Below are 22,129 nucleotides of genomic sequence, written 5' to 3'. Positions count from 1 at the left end.
CCCAGAGGTTTATGCCCACCGTCCAGGGGCTCATATGCCAGCCTTCCTGCCCCAGAGGCTGCAGACGGGTCACATTTAGATCTGTGAGGGGAGGGCATTCTGAGTAGGAGCACAGCCCAGGTAAAGGCAGGCTTCTGAGAAGACCTAAAAGGATGTTGTGACCCAAACTTCTCGGGGTACCAATGGGAAACCGAGGCCCCAGAGAGGAAGGAGGCGCCCTTGGTCTCCTGGCTCCACAGACTGCTCCACAGGGCTCTGGGCTTCCCTCTCCGGACCCTCCTCCCTCGGGCTGCCTAAGTGACCTGTGAGCACTAGCATCCTGTTTCCCTGAAGCCTTTCCTGGCCAGGGTGCACCCATCCCAGAGGGGCAGCGGACCCCTCCTCCTCCCTGGTCTCTCTGCCTGACCCCGAAGGAAGACAGCCACGGTGCAGAGAACTCCAGCCCCAGGGGAGCCCTTGGTGGGATGAGGGGTGATAATCTACTCTGAATCCGGAATGTGGAATGCAGATCCAAGAGTGCCAGGAGGATGTGGCTTTTGAGCTCTAAGGGATAGGAAATTTAAATAACAGATGTTTAAACAACCTTCCAGGCAAGCCGCAGCGCAGTGACCCCTCTGCTGCGATGTGTTACAGCTTAAAAATAGCCCACAATGAACTGCTCTGAGCTCCAATTGACTCAAGCTTACGTAACTCTGCGTGAAAGATGGCCAGCCGCACCAGCCCGGAGGGAGGGCGATGGCAGAGACACCCTGACGGCTCCAGGGCTGAGGCCAGCTCCTCCCCATCCCTGGGAGCAGCCCCCCAGCCAGCAGCCAGCCCAGGTGGGGGCAGAGAAAGTGCTTCCAGAAGCACGCATCATTCCATGACGATTGTAGATGAGACCTCCGACCACATCTGCAGAGGGGAGGTGAGATCTGCCCTCCCTCAGGGTCCTGGAAGAACCCAGGCCCCGTGGAGGGTGGCTCGGTCAGAACCCACGGGCAAGGAGCCATGTGGGAAGGGGGACTGGGGCTGCCCAAAGGATTCTTCTCCCCCTTTGAAGCAGTGGCTCCCCAGCTTGGAGGAGCACGTCAGCAGGACTGATGGCTGGCTGAAGCTGGCACTACCACAGAGGCCAGGAGTGGAGCTGACTCCTTTGGGGCCTCTAAGTCTCTATGGTCCAGGCTGCACAGGTGGGGCTTAGGACATGGGAAAGTGAGCACAGGCTTCCCAGCTGACTGAAGATCTTGTGATCCTGTGATCTTGGCTGCCAGCTGCTTTGAGTCCCCTGCCTTTCCTGAGATGTGCCCAGATCCCAAGTGCCCAGTCCAAGACTGACCATAAGTGTGCAGGTGGCTTAAGCGACCTGAGAGGGAATGGAGAAGAGAAGGAAGGCAAAGACGCCCCTGGCATTGGGAGCCTCGTGTGCTCCCTCTGCCTCTGCCCTTGCTGAGCCCCAAGGATGCAGCAACTTCCCTCAGCTCCCATCACATGAGTTCAAAATAGGAACCACCACGGGCCTCACATCTGAGCCTCCGCTGAGCAACAGGGAGACTGGTGAGGGCCCAATACCAGGGTCTCCTGTCACCTGCCCAGCCAGGGCAGGCTGTCAGGGCCGTAAGTGCCTCTGTTTCCCTGATAAGGTCAAGGCTGCCAGATGGGTGGAGTAGAAGTTGCAGGGGAATGAGTAGCCAGGGGAGGGCACGATCCCAGAATGGTCCTGGGATTCTCATCCTGCACAAGGAGTGTGATCTGGGTGCCTCCCTTTACAGGGCAGTGTGCCCATCCCTGCTGGGCTTAGCCTGAATGTCCCAGAACCAGGCACGGAAGATGCTCGGGGCATTGAAGGAATAGAGAACAAGAGGCAGAAGCTGTGGGGAGGCTCAGGAGCAGAGCCACCCTCCCTTACAGAGCCTGGAGCTGGGAGTTCCCATCCGGGATGGACCGCTGGGGCTGGAGGGCTCAGGAGAAACAGTCATTTCTAAGGGTGTCGGAGGATGTCGGTGTGAGGTGGCTGGGATCCAGGGGCCACACATATGGACTGAGCGGGGTCAGGCGAGCTCTGCCAACTGCTGGGGATCTCCTGCCGAGCTTTGGGCCAAGGACTCCCACCAGAGGAGGACCAGGTGTGGAGGCCATGGCTCCAGGTCACCATCCTTAAACCTGAAGAACCCAGGCCACCCAGGAAGCTACCACAGCCAGATGTGACTGTCACAGCTGCCCAGGCTCCTCTGGCATCTACACTCACTGGTCAAACACCCTGGCTGCAACAAACCCCAGAGGAGTGGCAGGAGGGAACAAGGCTCAGCTGGCCCCTCTGTACCAGATGGAGAATGCTGGGGCCCTTCACGGACTCTTCCCCACTCCTCTGGGCCGGTTGGACCCTCACGGGGAGCAGAGCAGGGGCTCTGAGTGAAGAGATGCTCGGATCCGGGGGTCTTGCCAGAGGGGAGTTTTCCAGCCCAGCACGGAGTAAAAGGTGCTCTTCATCAGGGCCTGGTGGTTGGGGCTCCGTGCTCAGCTACTGATTTCGTGACTTCTTCTCCCCAGGCAGAGGCAGGAAGTGTGAGATGATGTCTGGGCCTCTCTGAGCCTCAGACACTCCCCGCAGCACCCATGCCCCCCCACCCCACCCTGGTACTGGGGGCCTGCTCTCTCCATTAGGTAAAGAGAGTTCATTAGTGGAGTAGCACCATTCGTGCACCTGTGGCCTCATGGGCTGCACAGAGGAAGTGACTGGTGACGCCAGTGTCCCAGAAGATCCCCAGGTTTGGAACGAGGCAATACCTGGAGCTCTCAGGTGTGACCCCAGAGGGCCTTGGGATCCCTGGGAAATTTCTCTGGAAGGCTGGGGTTGAGGCATGAGGAGGATCTCAGACCAGACTCATGGCCCCCCATCAAAGCAGGTCGGTCGGCCCCATGCCTGCTCTCCAGGTGCCAGACAACAGTGACACCAATGGGCAGTCAGGAGGCTGTGAGTCATCTGTGGCTTGCTTGGGCCCAGCTCCCATCCTGGCCTCCCTCCGACCTTTACTGGCACCTGCTTGCCCCCAGCCCCACTGGGCCGCGATAGAGGGGGATGAGGCAGGGGAGCGGGTACCTTCTCTCCACAGCTCATGGTAGAAGACCGGACTCCCAAAGCCCCAGGAGAAGCCTCTGCTCACCCCATCCCACCCTAGTGGCAGGCCTAGGCCCACCAAGGCTACCAGCAGCTTTCCCCCTCACCCACCACGCCTGACATACTCCTCAGGCCTCCCCCAGGGGCAAGGCAGCTCAGTCTTCACCGGCCCTGGAAGCCATTGGAAACTACCTAGCTCCCCTAGCCCATCTGGGGGCCTGGAACTAACCCTCACTTCCTCTTCTCCCTGGGGGGCCCCGTCAGGAATTTGAGACCCTGAAGCCGTCCAGTTCCTAACACTCCAGCTGGACCTGCAACTGCAACTCTGAGGATGGGGCTCAGAGCTCGGGGGCTGCAGCCCTGGGGGGAGGAGGGGCAGCTGTGCCAGGATTCAGGGGCTCAAGCACCTGCTTAACTCCCCTCTCTGGAGAATCCTGGCCTTGGAGGCCCTTGGCTCAGAAATATGTCCAAAGCCCAATATTGTGGCTGCACAGAAAAGCTGACACCCCCTGAGCTGTCCTCTATCTCCCTTCTCTGAGAACCCTCCCCTGGTAAGCTCCCCTCCGAAGCACAGACCCCCTCTCTTATGAGCAGATAAGCCAGTGGTCTCTGAACTTCAGAGGCTCAGTGGGGAAGGAGCCTCAGTCCAGCTTCAGAGAAGCCCCTGGGCCTTCTCCTCACTCCCCAGCCAGGGCGGGAGCTCTTCAGATCCCCAGGATGAGGTCAGGGCGGGAGGACTGCAAGGTGGAGTGATGGAGACAGCACTTTCCCACTAGGATGGGGACTACAGCTGTTGGGGTATTCTAGGACATTCCACTCATCTAACCTCAGGGGTGACACAACTGAGTCCCCCCCACCCCCCACCCCCCACAGGGACCAGAGGTCTCTGGCTGAGCATGCAAGGCTACAAAACTTCCTCCAGGTCTGAGTGGGGATCAGAGGTACAGTGGTAACCAGGCAGAGTCCATCTCTACCTCTCCAGAACATAGACCCCTGATCTTTGGAACCCTGCGCTTGAGCAGAAGAGCCTCCTTTTAAGATTTACCCACATGTCCTCAGGGTCCTCAGGCTCCCCATGGCAGGGCCTCCTTTGGCCTGAGGTGAAGAGTAGGCAGCAGTATGGGCAGAACACCCCTGGGCAGTTCCAGTCCCAAGGAAACCCCCACTCTATTTACCAGGGAGCTCTTGCTCCAAACCCAAGGTTCCAAGTGTGACAGGGCAAAGAGCTCACAGGAGAGGGAGCTTGCTCCCCTTAGGGTGAGTTGGGGTGTCCCAACTGGCAGGATGGAGGCCACAGGGGTCCTGAACAAGACAGAGGAACGACCTGGGCCCAGTCACTGGCATCCCAGCTGCCCCCACCTTTAGCATCCAGGGTGTGGGGGAGGAGCAGTGGAGTCTGCCCCTCTAGTGGCTATTGTGCAGTGGCCTTGACGAGTATAAATAGCCTGGGCAGTCTAGCATCTTGGAGCTGGTACCTTGAAAGTGTGGAGCTGAGGCCTTGCTGCTGGCTCATCTCAAGGCCGCAAGGGCAATGCTGGCAGGACTGGGGGGCGGGGGGAGCTGGTCTCCATGTCCTGACTGTGTCTGGGGGGGGGGCTTGCAGGTGCAGCAGGGAGCCCTGAGAAGGGCTACAAAGGGACAGACGTGGACTGGGCAATGGGAGAAGATATTCTGGCTGCTGCTCGCCGGGGTACTCAACCCACCCTTCTTGGTTCCATCAAGAAGTCCCTAGGGCCCTGTAACCTGGGTCGGGGGCCTTGCCTTACCCTTCCTGTTCCCTGGAGCCTTCTTACTGACCCAACCCCTTTCCAGCCTTGGAGTCTTTGTACGTGCTGCTCACTTCGCCCAAAACTCTCTTCCCCCACCCCTGCTTCTGGCACAGTTCCCACCTGACAGGGCCTTAGCAGAAATGTCACCTCCTAGGGAGGCTTCCCTCACCTCTATTCTCTCTCTAAAGCTGCCCTCCATTCCGTCAAAGCAGCCTGTCTTTCTTTCATAGCATTGACCACAATTTGCACTTGGGTATTCGTTTGTTCATTTAGTAGTTCAGGGGCCAGTGCCGGTGCGGTCACTGTTGAGTCTCCTGTGCCCAGCAGGCTGAGCACACGCCGGGTACCCTATAAATACTCATCTCATCGAGGATCACCCCACTGCTCCCACTGTGGAGTGAGGGGCCAAGGGGCCCTGCTCCCTCGGGTCGCCCCTGAAGGTTCAGGGGCAGGGACAGGACAGAGGCCGGCTTGCGCTGCCCCGGCCTGGGAAGGCCCAGAGGCAGTTTGGGATGAACTTCTGGGCTGCTGGGCAGGTCCCATCCCCAGGGCCTGCCTAGGGCTGAGGTCACGTGGGCTGCGGTGGCTCTGAGAGAGGCCGGGGCCGAACCGCGCTCCTGTGCACAGGTGTGGTCTGCGACTGTTCCAGGGGCTTGTTCACCTCATCTGAGGCACTGGGGCCCAGGTTCACATAGGCTGCAGGCAGCTGCACGTAGTGGTCCCCGAGCAGTCTGGCCACCACGTGCTCCACGTCCTCCACCAGCGCCGTGAAGGTGGGCCTCACCCCGGGGTCCGCCGCCCAGCAGCGAAGCATCACTGCATACCTGCGGGGGGAGGGGCATGGCAGAGCGGGGCACAACCCCAGCTGGAGATCCTGGGCTACACACCTGCTGTTAATCCCGTGGCAGGCCACACAGGGATGAGAACAGGTGACAGGGCCTAGTGGGGAGCGTTGCCCAGTCAGGGGCGGCTGTTCTCAGCGTTGCGATTGAGAGTCCAGTCCTGCCTCCCCACCCTGGCAGAGGTCCAATTGCCCCGAGGGTTAAGAGTTTGGACTCCTGTGCCCTGTGACCTGAACAATGGGATCTTGGGCAAGTTCCTTAAGCTCTCTGTGCCCCTGGATCCTGCCCTGATCACAGAGCTGTTGGGGCAGAGGGTAGGAGGACGCCCGTAAAGTGCTTAGCTTAGGGCGCAGCTCACGAGTTATCACAGTTCTATCTTACATCTTTTAGGAAGGAAGCCCGTTCCAGTGAAATGGGGATTAAAAGTCCTGAGCCACAGACTTGGGGGGTGGCGCCAGTGGCACTGTGATTCCCAAGCAGTGTGTGTCTGGGTTTGCCTGGTGGGTCCTAATACATGCCTCTTTATCTTGGAAATGCCGTCCCTGACTCAATGACACTAAGTGCCCTACACACAATGACCTCCTGATTCTCGGACTCTCTGAGCGTGGTACTGTCGTCATCCCAACTTCACAGGTGAGGAAACTGAGGCCTCAAGAGGAGAAGGGACTTGGCCTGGTCTAGCAGATGCTATGGCGGTCCACCTAGATCCCCTCTTTCTTCCCCCAGAAGAGCTGCCGGCTCTTGCCTGAGCCCTCCCTAGGAAGTGCTTTAGGCAGAAAATAGCGGCCTTCCCCGAGCCCTCACTGTGACCAGTGACTTATTAACGTCTAGTCCAGGGACCCGGCCCCTTGATCCAAATTTTGTAAAACTCCGAAGAGCCATCCCAGATCAAGCAGCCCCTGTGGGATGGGCTACGGCCTTGCTGCATTGCCCAGCTTCCCCCGCGGCCCAGTCCTGCTTCCCTGGTCCCCAGTCTACCAAGAAACCCCCCGTACATATATCCCCAGCTCTGTACATATATCCCTGTACATACAGCCCTGGGGGCAGATGGGCGGTTGAGATGACTTCCCTTACTTCAAACCAGATGCATCAGTGAAACGAAAAAGATCAAACCCAAGGCAGGCAGGGCCGGAGGAAGGCTTACTCATACCCTTTCAGAACACAGCCTGAGACAGGAGCGTCAACTACCTTTACCTGTGACCTGGTTCTTCCTGTTCTAACCACAAACACCTGGGCACAGGCGAGGCACGCGCACGGCTCCTGGAGCTGAACCCTGGCACAGACCCACTGGGCAGGCACGGTGACGAGGCAGCCGCCACCATGCCTTGGGAACAGGGAATCTGAAACTATATTCAGGAGGGAAAAATTCTGATCTGGAGACGTGGAGGGGGCTGGTGTGGGAGCTAATGGAACCCTTCCTTGAGGTTAAGTGAATGGAAAAGATGGAAAACAGGCCCCCTTGGCGGGGGTGGGGTGAGAGGAGTGCTGAGAAATCAAATCACTGGCCTCAACCCAGACTCTGAGTGGGGAGTACCGTTACCATGGCAACCATGATATCCTCCCAGCACTCAGCCCCAAATGGGGGCGGAACCAGTCCACAGACGAGGAAACTGAGGCCCAGAAAGGGGCCCTTTCCAGGTCGACCAGAGGGTCAGTTGGAGAGCCAGGAGAGAGCTCTGTCTCTTGCTCCTCCCTCGTCTCTGGGGCCCAACTCCCTCCCGCCTCCACCTCCACATACTCACAGAGAATTGGGACAATACTCAGGCTGGGGCAGGCGCCGACCCTGGGCCAGGAATTGAGGGAGGTCAAAAGGGTCAATGTGGGGGTATGGAGGGGCGCCCCGTGTCAGCAGCTCCCATAGCAGCACACCAAATGACCACTGTGGGAAGGGGAGAGGAGACTCAACTCTTACCCCAAATTTGGGGGGAGGTGGGCCCCCACAGGTCCTCTACCTCCCAAAGCCCTCCAGCTGGAAATCAATCAGAGCCCACTCCTCAGTACATCACAAGCCTCTTCCCTCAGTCTCTTCTCACCACCGAACCCTGCCCAGAGTTGGGCCTCGGGAGGCCCTGCCTGTATTGTCTGCAAGAAGCCAATGAGCTCACAGCCCCCTGTTGCCCTGGCAAGAGGAGTCCGTCTTAGGCCTGCTCCAGAGGCGGGCCAATGGGCTGTGGGGGGCTGCTCAGCTTGGGGATTCCCGGGACTCAGAGCATCAGCTGGAGCTGAACGGGCGAGGCCAAGTGCTCTCCCAGGACACAGAGGCCTTGTGGGCTCTGGGGCAGGTGGAGGCCTCACCACGTCAGACTTGGTGGTGAATCTGTAGGTCTGCAGACTCTCCAGAGCCATCCATTTGACAGGGAGGCGAGCGTGGCGGTGCTGTCGAACACTGTAGTACTCCTTGTCCAGGACATCGCGGGCCAGGCCAAAGTCAGCCACCTTGACAGTGAATGACTCATCCAGCCTTGGGGGGGGGAGGGAATCACACTCAGGACTGGCCCCCAGATGGGCCCTGAACCCATCTGTTGCAGGCCTTCACAGGGCTTCAGAGCCACAGTGTCCGATCTAAGCCTGCGCCAGGAAGATAGGAAAACTGAGGGCCAGAGAAGGGAGGCCATGCCCAGGGCTGCAGAGCAAGGGCTAGAGTGGGGGCCCTTCCCTGAGGTGCCTTTAGGCAGTTGCACACCCTGGTGCCCTGCCCCCTTGCTTCACCCCAAGCGCTCTGGCCCCTCACATGCAGTTCCGAGCAGCCAGGTCCCTGTGCACAAACTTCTGCCCTGCCAGGTACTCCATGCCGCGGGCGACCTGAAGGCCGAAGCTGATGAGGTCCTTCACTGTGGGATTCTGGGGGCCACAGGGGAGTTTGTAAGCAAGGGCTGAGCAGCTCATCCCAGGCTGCTGCCCATGTCTCCCAACCCCCTCCCCCCTCCCCCCACCCCCCCGCTGGGCCCCCTCAGCACCGACCCGCTGCGGTGAGCGGATGAACCGAAGCAGGTCTCCATGGCGCATGTAGGGCAGCAGCACACGGGGCAGCCCTGCTGGTGGCAGCACGATACCGATGAGAGCCAGCACGTTCGGGTGGTGCAGACCGCGCATGAGCAGCCCCTCGCGCAGGAAGGCCTCTACCTCCTGCACCTCTGTAATGCCTGCGGAGTGGCTGGGGTCAGGCTCGGACTGGGGAGACCCTCTGCCAGGGTCAGATGGGGAAATGGAGAAGAAAGGTCTCCTGCTCCGGGTCACTTGGCAAGGTGGGAGCACAGCGGGGACGGGGACCCTCCTGGCCTCTTTGCCACTTACGACTCAGCGACTTGATGGCACAGTGGATTTGATTCTGGTCCTCGTCTGTGTATTCTCCATGATAGACAACTCCAAAGTGGCCTGGTGAAAGGGAGATGGTGAGGGGACCCCAATGCCCTGGGTGCACACCACGCCCTCTCACTGGCAACCAAACCCCAGAGCACCAACTGGCCAATCTGACATTAAAACCAAGCAGCAGGTACGTGGTGACAGAGCGTGCAGCCCACCCATGACCCCCTAATCCGCACCAGAATCCGCTGAAGACAGAATGAATTCCTATCCCACGGATGAGCAAATGGAGGCTCAGAGATGTTCTGTGATATTCCCAAGGTCACAAAGCTTAGTGAGAAGGCCAGAGCAGAGTCCTGCCTAAATGTCCCTTGAGCCCATGCCATCTCAGGACTCCATCTGTGCCCCAACCCCGCCTGTCTTGGCCCCCACACCTTTGCCAATGACTCGGTCACTGTGGGTGACCACCCGCTCATGGGGAATCAGCATATCCTTGACCTCGGCCAGGAGAGCAGAGTCCAAGTCCCCAAGCTGGATGGATGCTGTCCGCAGCAGTGGGACGCAGGACCCATCCCCACTGTCTGAGGAGGACGCTTTGTGGTCCCGGGGGGTGGCATCCGGACCATCCAGACCGTCGGCGTCAGGGGCTGCTGTGGAGGAGACGGAGTGAGGGGATTGTGGAGCAGAGCACGTGGCTCCCCCTTTCAGCGCTTCCCCTATCTCACCAAGGTCATTTCTGTAGTCAGAGCCCGAGCGGAGCACAGGCAAGAGCACGGCTCCGGCCGTCTGGTCCAAGGATGCCAGGTCACCTGGGTTTAGAGACAGGACCTTGGAAAGACAGCCCTTGGTGGCCAGCCTCTCCAAACTCCTAGAGGTTGCCTTGTACCCAGGGGGTGTGGGCAGACCTCCAAGGCCTGGGCAGAAAGAGGATACAGGGCCTTGGAGATGCCACGGTTTGGGGGTACAGACTGAGTCGGGAGAGGAGCAGAGAGCTCACCTAGCTGTTTCCTCCGCCGGTAGTTGAAGATCAGCGCGGCGGCCAGCACAGCCACGAGCAGGAGCAAGGCCAGCAGGACTCCAAGGAGTAGCCCCTGGGGCACCCTCTCTGGGCCTGGTCGTACCACCCTGCTCAGGATGTGACATTCACCATCCACGCAGACCTGGGGGCAGGTAGCAGCTCAGGCCCAGCTTGCAAGCCCTGGCCCACGTCTCCCGTAGAAGGTCAGCTGAGCTGCCTACCTGCAGGGGGACGCCGTCCTTGGCAAGTTGTAGGGAGGGGGGCAGAGGGCAGATGACCACATCTCCCCGGAGCTCATGCTGGCAGATCTTACCATCCACGGTCACGTTCATATCCACACAATCAGCCACCGCGCCCAGCCCAATATACTGCAGAGACAGTCATGAGGACGGGCCAGTGCCCCCATCTCCTCTGGGCAAGGCTTCAGCCCTAACCCTCCACCGTCCCTGCCCGCCATCCCGCACACTGACCTCAAACTTAACGGCATGCTCCTCAGGCTTCAGTGGGGCCAGGTCAGTGCTGGGCAGATGGGGTGGGGGCAGGAAGCGAAAGCCGGGCAGTGTGAAGCCAGCAGCTCCATCTCCCCGGGCAGTCAGGTTCCCTGTCACCCACCCCTGGGGGCTTCGGACCACATATCCAGGCAGGTGGCATGACTGCTGCTCCGGGGACTGCTTCTCACACTGCTGGGACCCAAGCAAGAGTGGTTAGCGAGGCGTTCCTCCTCCCGCCACCCCCGTCTCCTCAGCCCAGCATGGGGTAGAGCTGGAACTCAGGGGACCCATCCAGCCTTCCTCCCTCCTGGCTAGTGCCCGCCTGGCAGCTGCCCGTGCCCACTCACCCTGTTTTCCACTGCCCTAAGCCCATCATGGAATGACAGCACTAGGCTCCATGCCGAAATCAGATTCTGGCCGTGGATGGTGACGCGGGAGCCACTGTGGAGGACAGCAGTGTGGTGGGCTTGGGGTGCTCTCTTGGGCCAGCTCCCTCGTTCCTAGGAGACCAGAGCGGGCAAGGGGGTGGCACTTACGTGTAGCCACAGTTGGGACTGATGCCCAGCACAACGGGGTCTTCCAGGTAGAGGAAGTTCCAGGAGCCGGGCACCACAGCGCCCCCCACCTGCAGGCGAATGGGAACGCTGGCCGTAGTCGCCCCAGGGGGCGTGGTACATAAAAGCTGCCCCTCGCTGACCCTGCAGAACGGGGTGGGGGACTGGGCTCAGGATCACCCTCCGTGATGGTCAGACCTACCTTCTCCAAGAGTCTGCCAATCCCTCCCAGTTCCTCTGTTGGTCATCCCAACCTGCCCATACTCAGTGGGTCTGTTCGAAGATAGGTTCATTAAGTTTTCCAAGAAGGTAGGGCGGGAACAGGTTCCCCACAGCCTTGGTTGGAGCTAATAAACTTTGTGACGGGCTCTCTCGCCATCCCTAAACCACCTCCAGGCTGGAGGGGGCAACAGACCCTTCCTCCTGGACCTGCTCCCTACACTGACCATGTGACTGAGCTCTCTCTCTGCCCTGGCAGGATTCAAGTCCCACCTGGTGAGGGCTCCCCTGGGTGGGGCCCTGTAGCTTCCCCTCCCTTGGCCTGTTGGCACTTACCGTTCCAGTGGGCACTCAGTCCCATTGACCAGCACAGCCTGGCTGGTGCCTAGAGACAGGCCCTCGCCTTCAAGGGTGAGGCGGGTGCCCCCTGCCCGTGGGCCAAAGACGGGCTTTACGTCTGTCAGCACCGGCTCCTAAGAGGGTATGGAGGTGGCTTAGCTTGGAATAAGAGGCCTTCCACTCCAAGCCCTTCCCTGCCCATGTTGCCCAGCTGGCCAAGGGCACAGACAAGGCAAGGTGGCCTCACCATAAAAGAGAAGCCTTGCAGCATGGAGGCGCCCTCTATCCGGAAGTGCTTCCCTGGGGGCATGTTGGTCACGGCGAGGCTGATGTTGGCGGGCCCAGCTGGCTGCGTGCTCAAGGGCCCCACCTCACACTCGAGCTCCTCTACAAAGTCTTTCCGGGGCACTGGTCTAGGGCACCAGGGGAATCCAAGGTTAGTCAGGGGTCACAAAGGCTTGGCCACATGCCTGCCACATATCACAGGTCTCCTCTGAGCCTAAAGATGGCATCTCTTCGCTCCTCCCCTTCCTCCAGGGTAGGCAGGATCTGGTGAGGCAGGGACCAACTTTGCCCAGTTCCACGATTCAACAGATGGGTAGGGCATAGACAGGCTCAAGAAGGGACAGAGATGTCTCCTCAGACACCAAGCAGCCAGAACCACTGCAGCTTGCCTCCCACCTCCTTGCCCCCAGTAAGCAGAAGCCGGGGTCTCAGAGGGGAGGGACTGCTTGGTCACCCCTGTCAGGGATAGGAAGGGCAGAGACCAGGACATACCTGAGGTTTGAGTTGTCCTTGGGCAGCAGTCGGCAAGGACTTTGGCCCACGGTGACCTGATGGGTGCCTTCATGCACCAGGTCAAGAGGGTGTGGGTAGAAGTTGGAGCCGCACAGGGTCAGCCTTGTGCTGCCCCTTCGGGGTCCACTCTGCGGGTAGAACTGAAGAGGGGGAGAGAGCCTGAGTCTCTCTGTGGATCAGGGCCCTCAGCTGTCTGCTTTCCCGAGTTTTCAGTCATGCCCCTTGCCTGCCCTCCCTCCAGTCCCCCAGGGCACTCGCTAGTCCTCACTCGGGTATTTTCCTGCTCCAAGTCTCTGCATGTGCCATTCCCTCTGCCAAGAACACCCTTCTTGTCGATATTGAGGACACTGCAGGCCTGAGGATCACGGTTAAGACATGCTGACCCCCCACCTGGGTGGCTCAGTTGATTAAGCTTCGGACTCTTGATTTTGGCTCAGGTCATGATCTCAGGGTTGTGAGATCAAGCCCCATGGTGGGCTCCACCCTGAGCCGGGAGTCTGCTTAAGATTCTCTCCCTCTGCCCCTCCCCCACTCGTACACAAGCACATGCTCTCTTTCAAATAAATAAATCTTACAAAAAAAAAAAAAGAGTAACTGAAAGAAATAGTATTAAAAAAAAAAAAGACATGCTGAGCTCCACCCCAGGCCCAGCTTGTCCCACCCTTACCTGTGCCCTGCCAAGCAAGCCATACCTCAGTAAGCTCAGGTGGGCAATGGTCCTGTTGCCAGGAGCCAGGACACTCCTTCTGCCGGCCACACACGTCCCCACACCAGCCACAGCCCGTGAAACGCTGTGCCCGCAGACAACTCCCACAGGTGAGGAAGTGGCGGCAGCCAGGGCCCTGGATAGGCACCTGGAAGACCTTGGAGCGGCAGACAGTTGGCTCAGGGGTGGTGGGAGGGGGAACCAGGCCCCATAGACGCCCTGGTTATTGTAGATCAGGGTGGTGAGACCTGTGTGTCAGTGCTTCCGGGATTGGATGGAGGGGCTACGCTCCCACAGCCCCGGCCCCAGGCCTGACCCCAGTCCCACCTTACCTGGTCCCCAGAGGCAAAGAACAGGTGGTCTCCAAGGCGACTGACATCTCGTTGCACGGGCTGCCCATTGGTGCCCAGTGAGAAGTTGGACACATACAGCAAGTAGTTGAGAGATCTAGCCAGCTCCACCTGGGACAGGTTAGCTGTGAGCAAAATGGAAGTGGGTATGGGGACCCAGGGACAAGAAGCCATGGAGATGGGGGTCCTACCTGTAGGATGCGCCCATCGGCTGTGCCCATGTGGGCCACTGTGACATTCTCAAGGCGTGTCACGTGCAGTGCAGTGACCTGCACTGTTCCTAACAGCCCGTTGAAGAGGTCCACACGTAACAGGCTATCGCTGACCAGCAGAGGGAAGTGATGGCAGCTGGCGTTGAAGCTGGGGACTTCCAGGCCAGGCTGGGGAGGGTCAGGGAAGGAGTCAGGGCTCATCAGCACACTCTGACCCCTGGGGACCTCTGTCAGTGATCACAGCAGCCCAAAGCCCCATCCCTTACCTGGCTTAGCTAGATAAGGCCCCACATCCGCCACTTACCTACCCCCTTCCACCTATGGGTCTCTCAGAGGCAGTAAGGCCAGGAAAGAAGTCGCAGGCCAGAAGACTGGCTTCTTCTATGCCTTGCTCTGACCTGCCATGTTCATTCTGATAATGAGAGTCTCACAGGCCCAACCCCATTCTGTCCTCACAACCTCCCTGTAAAGTAGTTGCTCTCACCAACCCCATTTCGCAGACAAGGAAACAGCCTCAGAAAACATTTGGTCACTTGTCCAGGGCCTGATAGCCTCTCAGGAGAGGAGCCAGGTAAGAAATCTGAGTTCTTGACCAGAGTCCTCTTCCGCCCCCTGCCGGTTATGCCCTGCACTTCAGCTTGGGCTTCCGTTTCCTCTCTGGCATAAAGTGGCTAAACTCTGGAGGTAATTGAGCCACCATGGGACTGGTAACATGGTCCTTCTCCGTGAGATTCCAGAGATCTTCCTGCACCTCCAGCTGCTACCTGTATCCCCTTCAGGATACAAAAGGGAAAAACCAAGGCCCGAAGGCTAGGCCCTGATTGTGAGACACCTCTCCCCTGCTCTTAACAAGGTGTTTTGGGGACTGCACTCAAGACCCCAAGGCAGGACTATGGAAGGTTCTGGGAAATGAGATCAGGGTAAGAATGCAAGGTATTGGAGCTGAGAGCAAAGCGCAGGCAGGTCTCAGTAGCCCTAGCTGCTTGGGACCTTCCCTTGCTAGCCCTGAGTCTCCCGTCAAAGCAACTATGCTTAACCTAGTGCTTGGAACTTTGTGCTGATCAGGAGCCCTGGGGGTGCAGAGCTGGGCCCAGAAACTCCATACACTCTTCGTCTGTAGCCTGGGCGGGTGGGAACTGGGACTCTGTCCTCACTTGAGGCGGGGACAGGGGCCTGGCTTTCTCCGGAAGCCATCCAGGTGTTTTCAGCATGACTCAGGGACAGGTGAGGCTGAGGGGTGGAAAAGGGGCCCTACCCCAGTCAGGGCCACACCCCTGTCTGCTTGCCCCTGGGTTCCAGGGCCTTAGCTCTGGGTTTCCAGGCTTGTCTATGAGCCCATGGCCCGTGAAAACATGACTCAAGTGTCCAGTGCCCCACAGAGGAGGGTGACTGCTCCAGACTTGAACCCTCCTTGAGCCCACAGAGGGCAGGTGCCAGATAAGAGCCCCACAGGCTTCCGGATGCCAGCCACAATCACCACACAGTGGGTGTGCTGGAGGCTACGTGCCCAGTCCCCGAACAAACACAGCACAGACTGGTTCATACACCTCCCAGGGGCCTGGCCAGCTTGTGAGCCATCTTGAGATTAGTCCTCTTAGAACCTGGCACTGCCAACTTGTGCTGGATGTCTTCTGACCTACTGACCACTAGCCAAGTCAGGGAGAGGTTTGGACTCCCCAGGGGGGGAGAGAGAAGGGCGGGCAGGGCTGCCCAGGCCCAGACGAGGGCTCTCCACCCCTAGGGTCTCCTCAACCCAGAGGGACTCTGCCAAGGGACTGAGGCTGGAGATCCCCCACTCCTCACTGTGTGTAAGTTCTCCTCCCACCTCTGAGGCATCAATAAGAGCTAGAAAGGAGTCAGTGGAGAATGTCATAGAAAGGCCACAGGGCAACCAAAGACTTGACAGCAGTGACTGTGAGTTAGCTCACTGAAAGACCACTCATCTAATGCTGTTCACCCCATTGCCTTGGTTTAATCCCTTATAAGCTAGGGTAGGACTGTTTCAATGGCTCGAAAGTGTCGGTTTGGGTTTTATCCTCAGCATCTTAAAAAATGTCCTGTTTGTCTTTGCTCCATCTCCCTGACACCATGGCTGGAGAGAACCTGGGTAGGGTCTGCTGGAAAGAGCCCCCAGTTCAGCATGAGCTGGGAGACTTCCTGCCTGGGGTGGGAAGGGAAACTGGAGCAGGGCCCCAACTATAGTGGAAAAAAGTCTGGGACTCCTTTGTGGTGAACAAATTCCAACCACCCCCTCCTAAGGCTTTACTCATCCCCAGATGTTTACAGTTGCTTGCACAAGACTGGGGTGAACCTCCTGGAATTTACTAGAGCCAAGCCGCCTCCACCATGTCCTAGGTCCTCCCCACAGAGAACAATCGGGGACGAGTGTGTCAGAGAAGCCCAAGCCATGCAGGCTCTCAGACAAGCCCCCAAACTTCCAAGGCCCAGGAAGCTTCCTGAATTGGGGGTGGGGTGGGGGCTTTCTCTGACATCTCCTGCCCCACCCTCTTCGGGGAGCAGAACAAAAACGAAACCGTGTTGGTGAGCAGCTGTATCTGCGTGACTCTGTTAGCATCTGCCGTGTGGGGAGCTGTATCTCTGTATATGTCCCTGAGTTTATGTGTGGTGGGCAGGTAGGAGGGGATCCCATCCTTCTACCCGGAGTTGGGCAATGTGTCTGCCAGAGACACTTGTGATGCAATCTGGTTCTCACACAATCTGGGAAACTACCTAAAAAATCAGAGGCCATGGTACCTGAGAGGGTGAAACAGCAAAATGGAGGAGCAACAGGGGCTAGCCTGGCTGGGAGGTGAACCTCCGGGGTAGCCTGGGCTTGGCTGACCGCCCCCCCCCCCCGCCCCGCACCCCCAGCACCACTCTGCCCCGCTGCCCCCAGCGCTAAGGAACGGGGTGGAAGATAAAACTTCTCCGCTCCTGCCCTTTCCCCTCCCAGCGCCTCCCACTGCATTCAGCTCACAGGTGAGGGTCCCTTCCTTCTGCTCACCGGGTTGGGGCAAAAACTGTGCGCCTGGAAGAAGTCGAGGCCGCGCCGCATGCCTTGGGGGGCAGGAGACTCACAGCAGCGCTTCACACCCTGCTCGATGACAATGTCCACCAGGTCAATGGGGAAGGCACAGACGACAGAGTTGGGACTCACACCAGGGCTGCTGTCTCTCCTAGCCGTGAAGACTCCAAATAGCACTTCCTGGCCCTCCATGATGCTCAGCTCCGTGGCCAACTGGCTGCCCACGGGAGCGGTGTGGGCGGCTCTCAGCACCGGGTAGGGCTGTCCTCCCTCGGAGGCCCCGCGGCGCCGGCGTTTGGGCGCGAATCGGCAGTCGAGGACCAGCTCACGGTAGTCAGCCAGCTCGGGCTCAGCGGCGCTGAGCCGAGCCAGGCGCGTGTGCAAGGCGCCCGGGGCGGCTGTCACACTGGCCCGCTGCACTGTCAGGAAATAGACGAAGGCTCCGGCGCGGAAACTGTACACGTACTCAATAGGGTAGGAAGCGAGGTGCTGAGGCAGCACCGATAGTGCTGCAAAGCCGGGTGCGAATCCTGAGGCATCAGCCTTGAGGCGCCGGATGGACACTGAGCGGGGGCTGAAGCTCGCGGCCACCGTCTCGTCCAGTGAGGATGCTGCGTAGAAGTAGGAGGCATGGCCCTGCTCAACCACGGTCACGACAGTGCCTAGAGGGCTGGCCACACAGTCAGGGCACTCCTCGGGTTGGTTGTGATGGGCGGAGAAGAGGCAGACTGGTGGTGCCAGGTGCAAGGCTGTCCCCCGGGGCTCGAGCTCGTGCAGGAAGCAGCGGCCATGCAGGCTTGAGCCGCAGCTGACCAGTGCGGGCAGCGCCGGCTCCAGTACCAGAACCTGTGCATCTGTGTCTCCCTCTAGGCCGTGGGGGCCTGGGCCACAGGCTGCACATGTCTGGCAGCCAGGGTCCCCAACAGGGCCCGTGGCCAGGCTCTCTACTGGCTGCAGGCCAGGCCCAAGCACGTACAGGCGATTGCGTGTCGCCACGAACACCGCACTCCCGTCCTCGCCGCCCTCGTAGGTCGTTATGGCCTGTACCGGACCTGTGGCCGAGAAGCTGGGCACCTCGTACTCCACGTCAAAATCGCGCAAGGCGGTGAAGGGGGTGCGGGGGCACTGCCAGGACCTTACGGCCAGCAGTGGCGACAGTAGCAGCAGCAGTAACAGTGAGGGCTGCGACGGCAGCGGGAGAAGCTCCATCGAGGCCCAGCTGGGGTTCCGCAGGGACTCCTCCAGGCCCGGGCCTGGCTGGGAGCCGGCTCGAGGGAAGTCGAGGCTGGGACCCGCGTCCAGAGCCGGTCCTGAGAGCCCTCGGGCAGCTCAGCCCCGCCCGGGGCTACCGTGATGCCCAGCGCCCTCCCCTGCCCTCGGGTCTGAGCACCTGACACCAGGTGGACACACACACACCGCCAGGGAACAGAGAGGCCGCCTCACCTGCCGTCCCAGCTGCCGCTCCAAGCCCGAGCTTAGAGCAAAGTCGGCCCGAGGGCGCCGGGAGGGACGGGCGGGGCCAGGGCGTGGGGGCGGGGCCGTGGGCGGGGCCTGCCGAAGGCCTGGAGTAGCCCGCCCCTCCGCCCTTCCGCCTCTCCAAGCCCTCGCAGGCCTGTCACCTACACTTCTTGGGCGCGTTTTTCTCAGTGGCGTGTGGGTGGATGTGCGTGGAGTGGCCCAGAGAGAGGTAAGGAGCCCTGAGCCGTCCCTTCCCGCCCCCCAAGACCGACTAGGCTGAAGTGAGGAAGGATCAGGGGCCCAGCACCAGCGAGGGTTTGAGGACCACAGGGCTTATTTCTTCCCTTGTCACCAGTATACAGCAACCCACTCAGACGCTGGTTCCCGAACAGGGTGGGGGCCCCTGAGAGGCCAAGAATGTGTGAAAGCCCAGAGGGGAGACGTGCGGCCCTCCAGAGGTACTGCTGCTCTCTGTGGGCGGGGGGCCATCGTTGCATGCGCCTGCCCCGGGTTGTCAGTGACAGGGTGGTGTCAGAGCAAGGTGTGTGTTGCCCCCTGCCTGTCCAAGGCGGTAGGGATTATGAGTTGGGGCCTACCCTGCTGGCTGGACATTAGAGTCAGAGGAGAGGCAGCTTAAGCGGAGGCCCTACCCTAGCTCTGGTACCTCCACTGCTGCCTCAGTCGGCAGAAGTTGCAGGATGGGGATAACAAAACACAAGGCTGGTCTTCTTTGCTGGCTCAGCTCCAGTGCCCCCTGATATGGGGGAAACATGGACTTTGACAGGGGACCTCTAACCCGCTCTGTAAGCTATGCTGGGCCTCCGTCTGTCTGTCTCTGAAATGAGGACATAGTTCTAACTAGGTGGCTGCCCAGAGTTCTCTCTCTGGTATGTGAGGTGTATGGGATTGGGAGGAGCAGAGGCAACCTTGCCTCTTACACCTGGACTTCAGCAGCTGTTCCTTGATAACTGGTTCTCCCCAATACTGGAGAGGGACTCTGGGGGACATCATCAGCCTGACGGCCCCCTCAGCCAGATGGGCCTGGACCCTGGAGGAAAGGGAGCTTCATAGAGTGGCCCTAGGCTGAGGTCCCAGGGATCTGTGAATTGTGGGTCCCCGGGGTTTGGAAGGTAAGAGGGATGGGAGAAAGAGGAGCTTTCTGCCCAGCAGGATTCATTCAGCCTGACTTTGGAGCTGTATCTCCTGTACTCCCCCATCCAGACCATACCCCTTGTTCCTCCTTCCAGGAGCACTTTTTTCCTTTCCTCCTCTTGAAACTTAGATGGCACCTCCTCCAGGAAGCCCTCCTGATCCTGTCAATGCCAGATCCATTTCGTGGGTCCCACAGATCCTGTGCTATACCCACCCAGCACAGTTGACTCTGGGTACCTGACTCCTTTTCCCCATTTCTAGTGCTGGACTCCCTCCCCCCTCAAGGCTGGAGTTCAAGGAGCACCTGGTGGAGAGAGGAAACAGCAGGAATGGGCAGCCACACCCAGTGTTGGAAGGATTCCAGGCCTCGGGCAACGTAAAAGGCACTCCCTTCTCTAACCAGAATTGGCCCGGAAATGAATAAATACCCATAAAAAAATCATGGCACAGTTCCTGTGTTTCACAGTCAACATGCCTAAAGATAGTCATGCACAGCGAAACTGAAATGAAACATTCTCTGCTGGCACTGAGACAGTTTTTTGGACCCCCATCCTGCCTCGGGACGTTCGGAGAGACTTCTGTGGATTGGAAGGAGATCAGAGCCCTGCTTGATCACCCTATCCACCCGTATTGAGGGTTGGGGTACAGCAATCAACAGTTGATTCTTTGCTGCCACCGTGTGGCCAAGATGTTGGCTGGTTCCAGGTCAGCATCCGTTCCTGGGCAGCCTGGTCCTTGATAGCAAGCATGCACAGGAGCAGCCCCTTCCACCTTCCCCAACTGCTCACTTTGCAGGAGGAGGACAGGCAAACCATGTGGGGAAGTCTGTGCTAGGTATGAGTGCTCCCCCAAGCTGAACTCATAAGGCCTGGCCCATATTTGGCTTAGGACCTGACCAACTGCCCTGGCATCTGTGACCTCAGAGTGCCCTCCTCTTTTCCCATTTTGGGCTCTCACACCCCTCTGAACACTACTCCAAAGAACTGCAGGCCTTTTTCTCCAACCCAGAGAGATCTCTGAGTGTCAGCAGGGGATCTCACTAACCACAGTATGACCATATCATTCTGCAGCTTTAAAACATTCAATGGCTCCCCACTGCCAGACTTTTACCTGGAGTTCGAGAACCCTAGACCTTGAAAAGTCCTCTGGCTTCACTGTACACCACTGTACACCATTAATACCAGGTTCTTTACCAGGTCCTTCGCTTTGCATGTGCTGGCTCCTCCACTAGGAACACCTTCCCTGTTTGCCTGTTATCCCTTCCTTGATCCCCAGATAAACCCCACACTTCAGGTGCCTCCTGTCCTAGGTACACACACTCATCTAATTGTGACCACCCCTTTCCACACCCACCCAGAATAGGTGCTGAACTGCAGAGAAGCTGAGAGCCCTTCAAGGATCACAGCAGGCAACAGGGGCACCTAGAAGAGGACCACTGATCAGAGGAATGCCAGTAGCAATCATGGCATCACCCTGGCCCCAGAGGCGGTAGTTTGGTGCACTGGCCAGGATCAAGGGGAGAAACAGAAGCAGGAACAGGCAGAAAAGAGCCCCAGGGCACATGTGCAGGGTGAGCAGCACCACCAAGCCTGTGGCTGTTCCCCAAGGACTCTGGGGTCAGGGCAGGGGGCTTGCGGCTATACCCATTCTAATGTGATCCAGGATGGGGCCAAGGGCAGGGACGATGCTGCCATTTCCTGGGACAGCAACTGAACCATTCCAGTGTACCCTTGGCCCATGCTACCCACACAAATATTTTTTCCAACTGGGTTGGTTTTAGTGGCAGAGTAGCTTAGCCCAGCTCTCAGAGACTGCGTGAGGGTGATTCACTCTACTGTCTGAAGACCATATTCAATGGACACCTTCCTCCCATAAACATTTCCTAGTTCTTTTGTTCCCCGCAGCCAATGAGATGGTTGTGGCAGAACTGGGAAAGCCCCCCTGACCCCCCAGGTAGAAGTTTTCTGAGCTGTGCCTTGGGCTCTGCCCAAAGAGGGTCTCGGGATAGAGTGAATAGGGCTGGGTCTTCACTGCTGAGCCTTCAGGGATGTCCAGTGACCCCTGTGGGTGGGCCATGCCAGGGTATGGGGTGGCTGAAGAGGGCCTAGTGTGCCTCATGGCATCTGCCCTTCCTAGGGCAGGGTTCACCCCTGCACAGAGGTCAGCTGGGTCTTCTCACAGGCCCTCCAGCTGTCTCCTGGGCCATTCTAAGGAATGTACTGGCTGGAAATACAGATGCTGAGGTGGATGGCCCTCCAAGCTGGGACGATTTCCCCAGAGGCCTAGAGCTATGGTGAGGCTAAACTCTGAATCTGAGGTCTGTGCTGAACACTGGACCACCTCACCAAGGGCTCCCACCCACCTGTACCAAGGTTCAGACTCTCCCTAGTTGACTATCCGTATCTTTCCCAAATCAGCTGAGCAACAGCAGCCCATTAAGCAGAGCCACAGATCCCAGGGTGTATGACTGGTCCTTTGGGGCACACTGCTGGGGACCCCTCCTAGGAGTGTGAGGAGAGGCACCAGGGGCTCCGAGTGTTGGGGTGGGGCGGTGGGGTGCAAGGCCAGTGAGGTGCTAGAGAACACTTTATGTGTGGCAAGACTTTAGCTGAATGCAAAGAGCCCCAGCCCAAGTTTCGACTCTGAGTGCCTGTGGCCTGATGCTGTGCAAGCGAGGGAGGAGAGGGGCTCAAATGTGCACGTGCCCCTGTGCGTGGGGGAGCACGGGCAAGGACTAGGGAGAAGGATTCAGTATCTGTATGGGAGTGAGAGTGGGTGAGTGAAGGGACCAGTGAC

At 58.9% G+C, this 22,129-nt stretch overlaps 1 protein-coding gene and 1 long non-coding RNA gene across 5 annotated transcripts; one reads left to right on the top strand and one right to left on the bottom strand.

The window, feature by feature from the left end:
• Positions 1-5,086: 5,086 nt before the first annotated feature.
• MST1R (macrophage stimulating 1 receptor) lies at positions 5,087-18,216 on the bottom strand. Of its 4 annotated transcripts, none has more exons than XM_045807546.2 (20): positions 16,703-18,216; positions 13,678-13,866; positions 13,469-13,597; positions 13,123-13,293; positions 12,410-12,570; positions 11,880-12,045; positions 11,630-11,766; positions 11,057-11,218; positions 10,868-10,961; positions 10,500-10,712; positions 10,251-10,397; positions 10,009-10,171; positions 9,737-9,820; positions 9,446-9,661; positions 9,003-9,083; positions 8,670-8,851; positions 8,440-8,549; positions 8,004-8,169; positions 7,451-7,587; positions 5,087-5,690 (listed from the first exon to the last, which is right to left on the bottom strand). In XM_045807546.2, the coding sequence occupies exons 1-20, from the start codon at positions 17,930-17,932 to the stop codon at positions 5,435-5,437; spliced, it is 4,194 nt and encodes a 1,397-aa protein (XP_045663502.2). In that variant the 5' UTR covers positions 17,933-18,216; the 3' UTR covers positions 5,087-5,434. The 4 variants fall into 4 exon arrangements, with proteins under 4 accessions (XP_045663502.2, XP_045663504.2, XP_045663503.2 ...); XM_045807548.2 differs by having other exon boundaries at positions 9,446-9,658; XM_045807547.2 differs by having other exon boundaries at positions 5,088-5,690; positions 10,500-10,709.
• Positions 18,217-18,275: 59 nt separating this feature from the next.
• LOC123798678 (uncharacterized) lies at positions 18,276-21,996 on the top strand. Its single transcript, XR_006781388.2, has 3 exons — positions 18,276-18,410; positions 19,595-20,038; positions 20,691-21,996. It is a non-coding gene; the product is annotated as an uncharacterized LOC123798678 (long non-coding RNA).
• Positions 21,997-22,129: the final 133 nt, after the last annotated feature.

Source organism: Ursus americanus, chromosome 14 (genome assembly GCF_024610735.1).
Source record: "Ursus americanus isolate L20-20 chromosome 14, mUrsAme1.1.p, whole genome shotgun sequence".
NCBI classification, from domain to species: Eukaryota; Metazoa; Chordata; class Mammalia; order Carnivora; family Ursidae; genus Ursus; species Ursus americanus.
The sequence above is the reverse complement of the archived record's forward strand: the minus strand, read 5'-3'. Positions and strand labels throughout refer to the sequence as shown.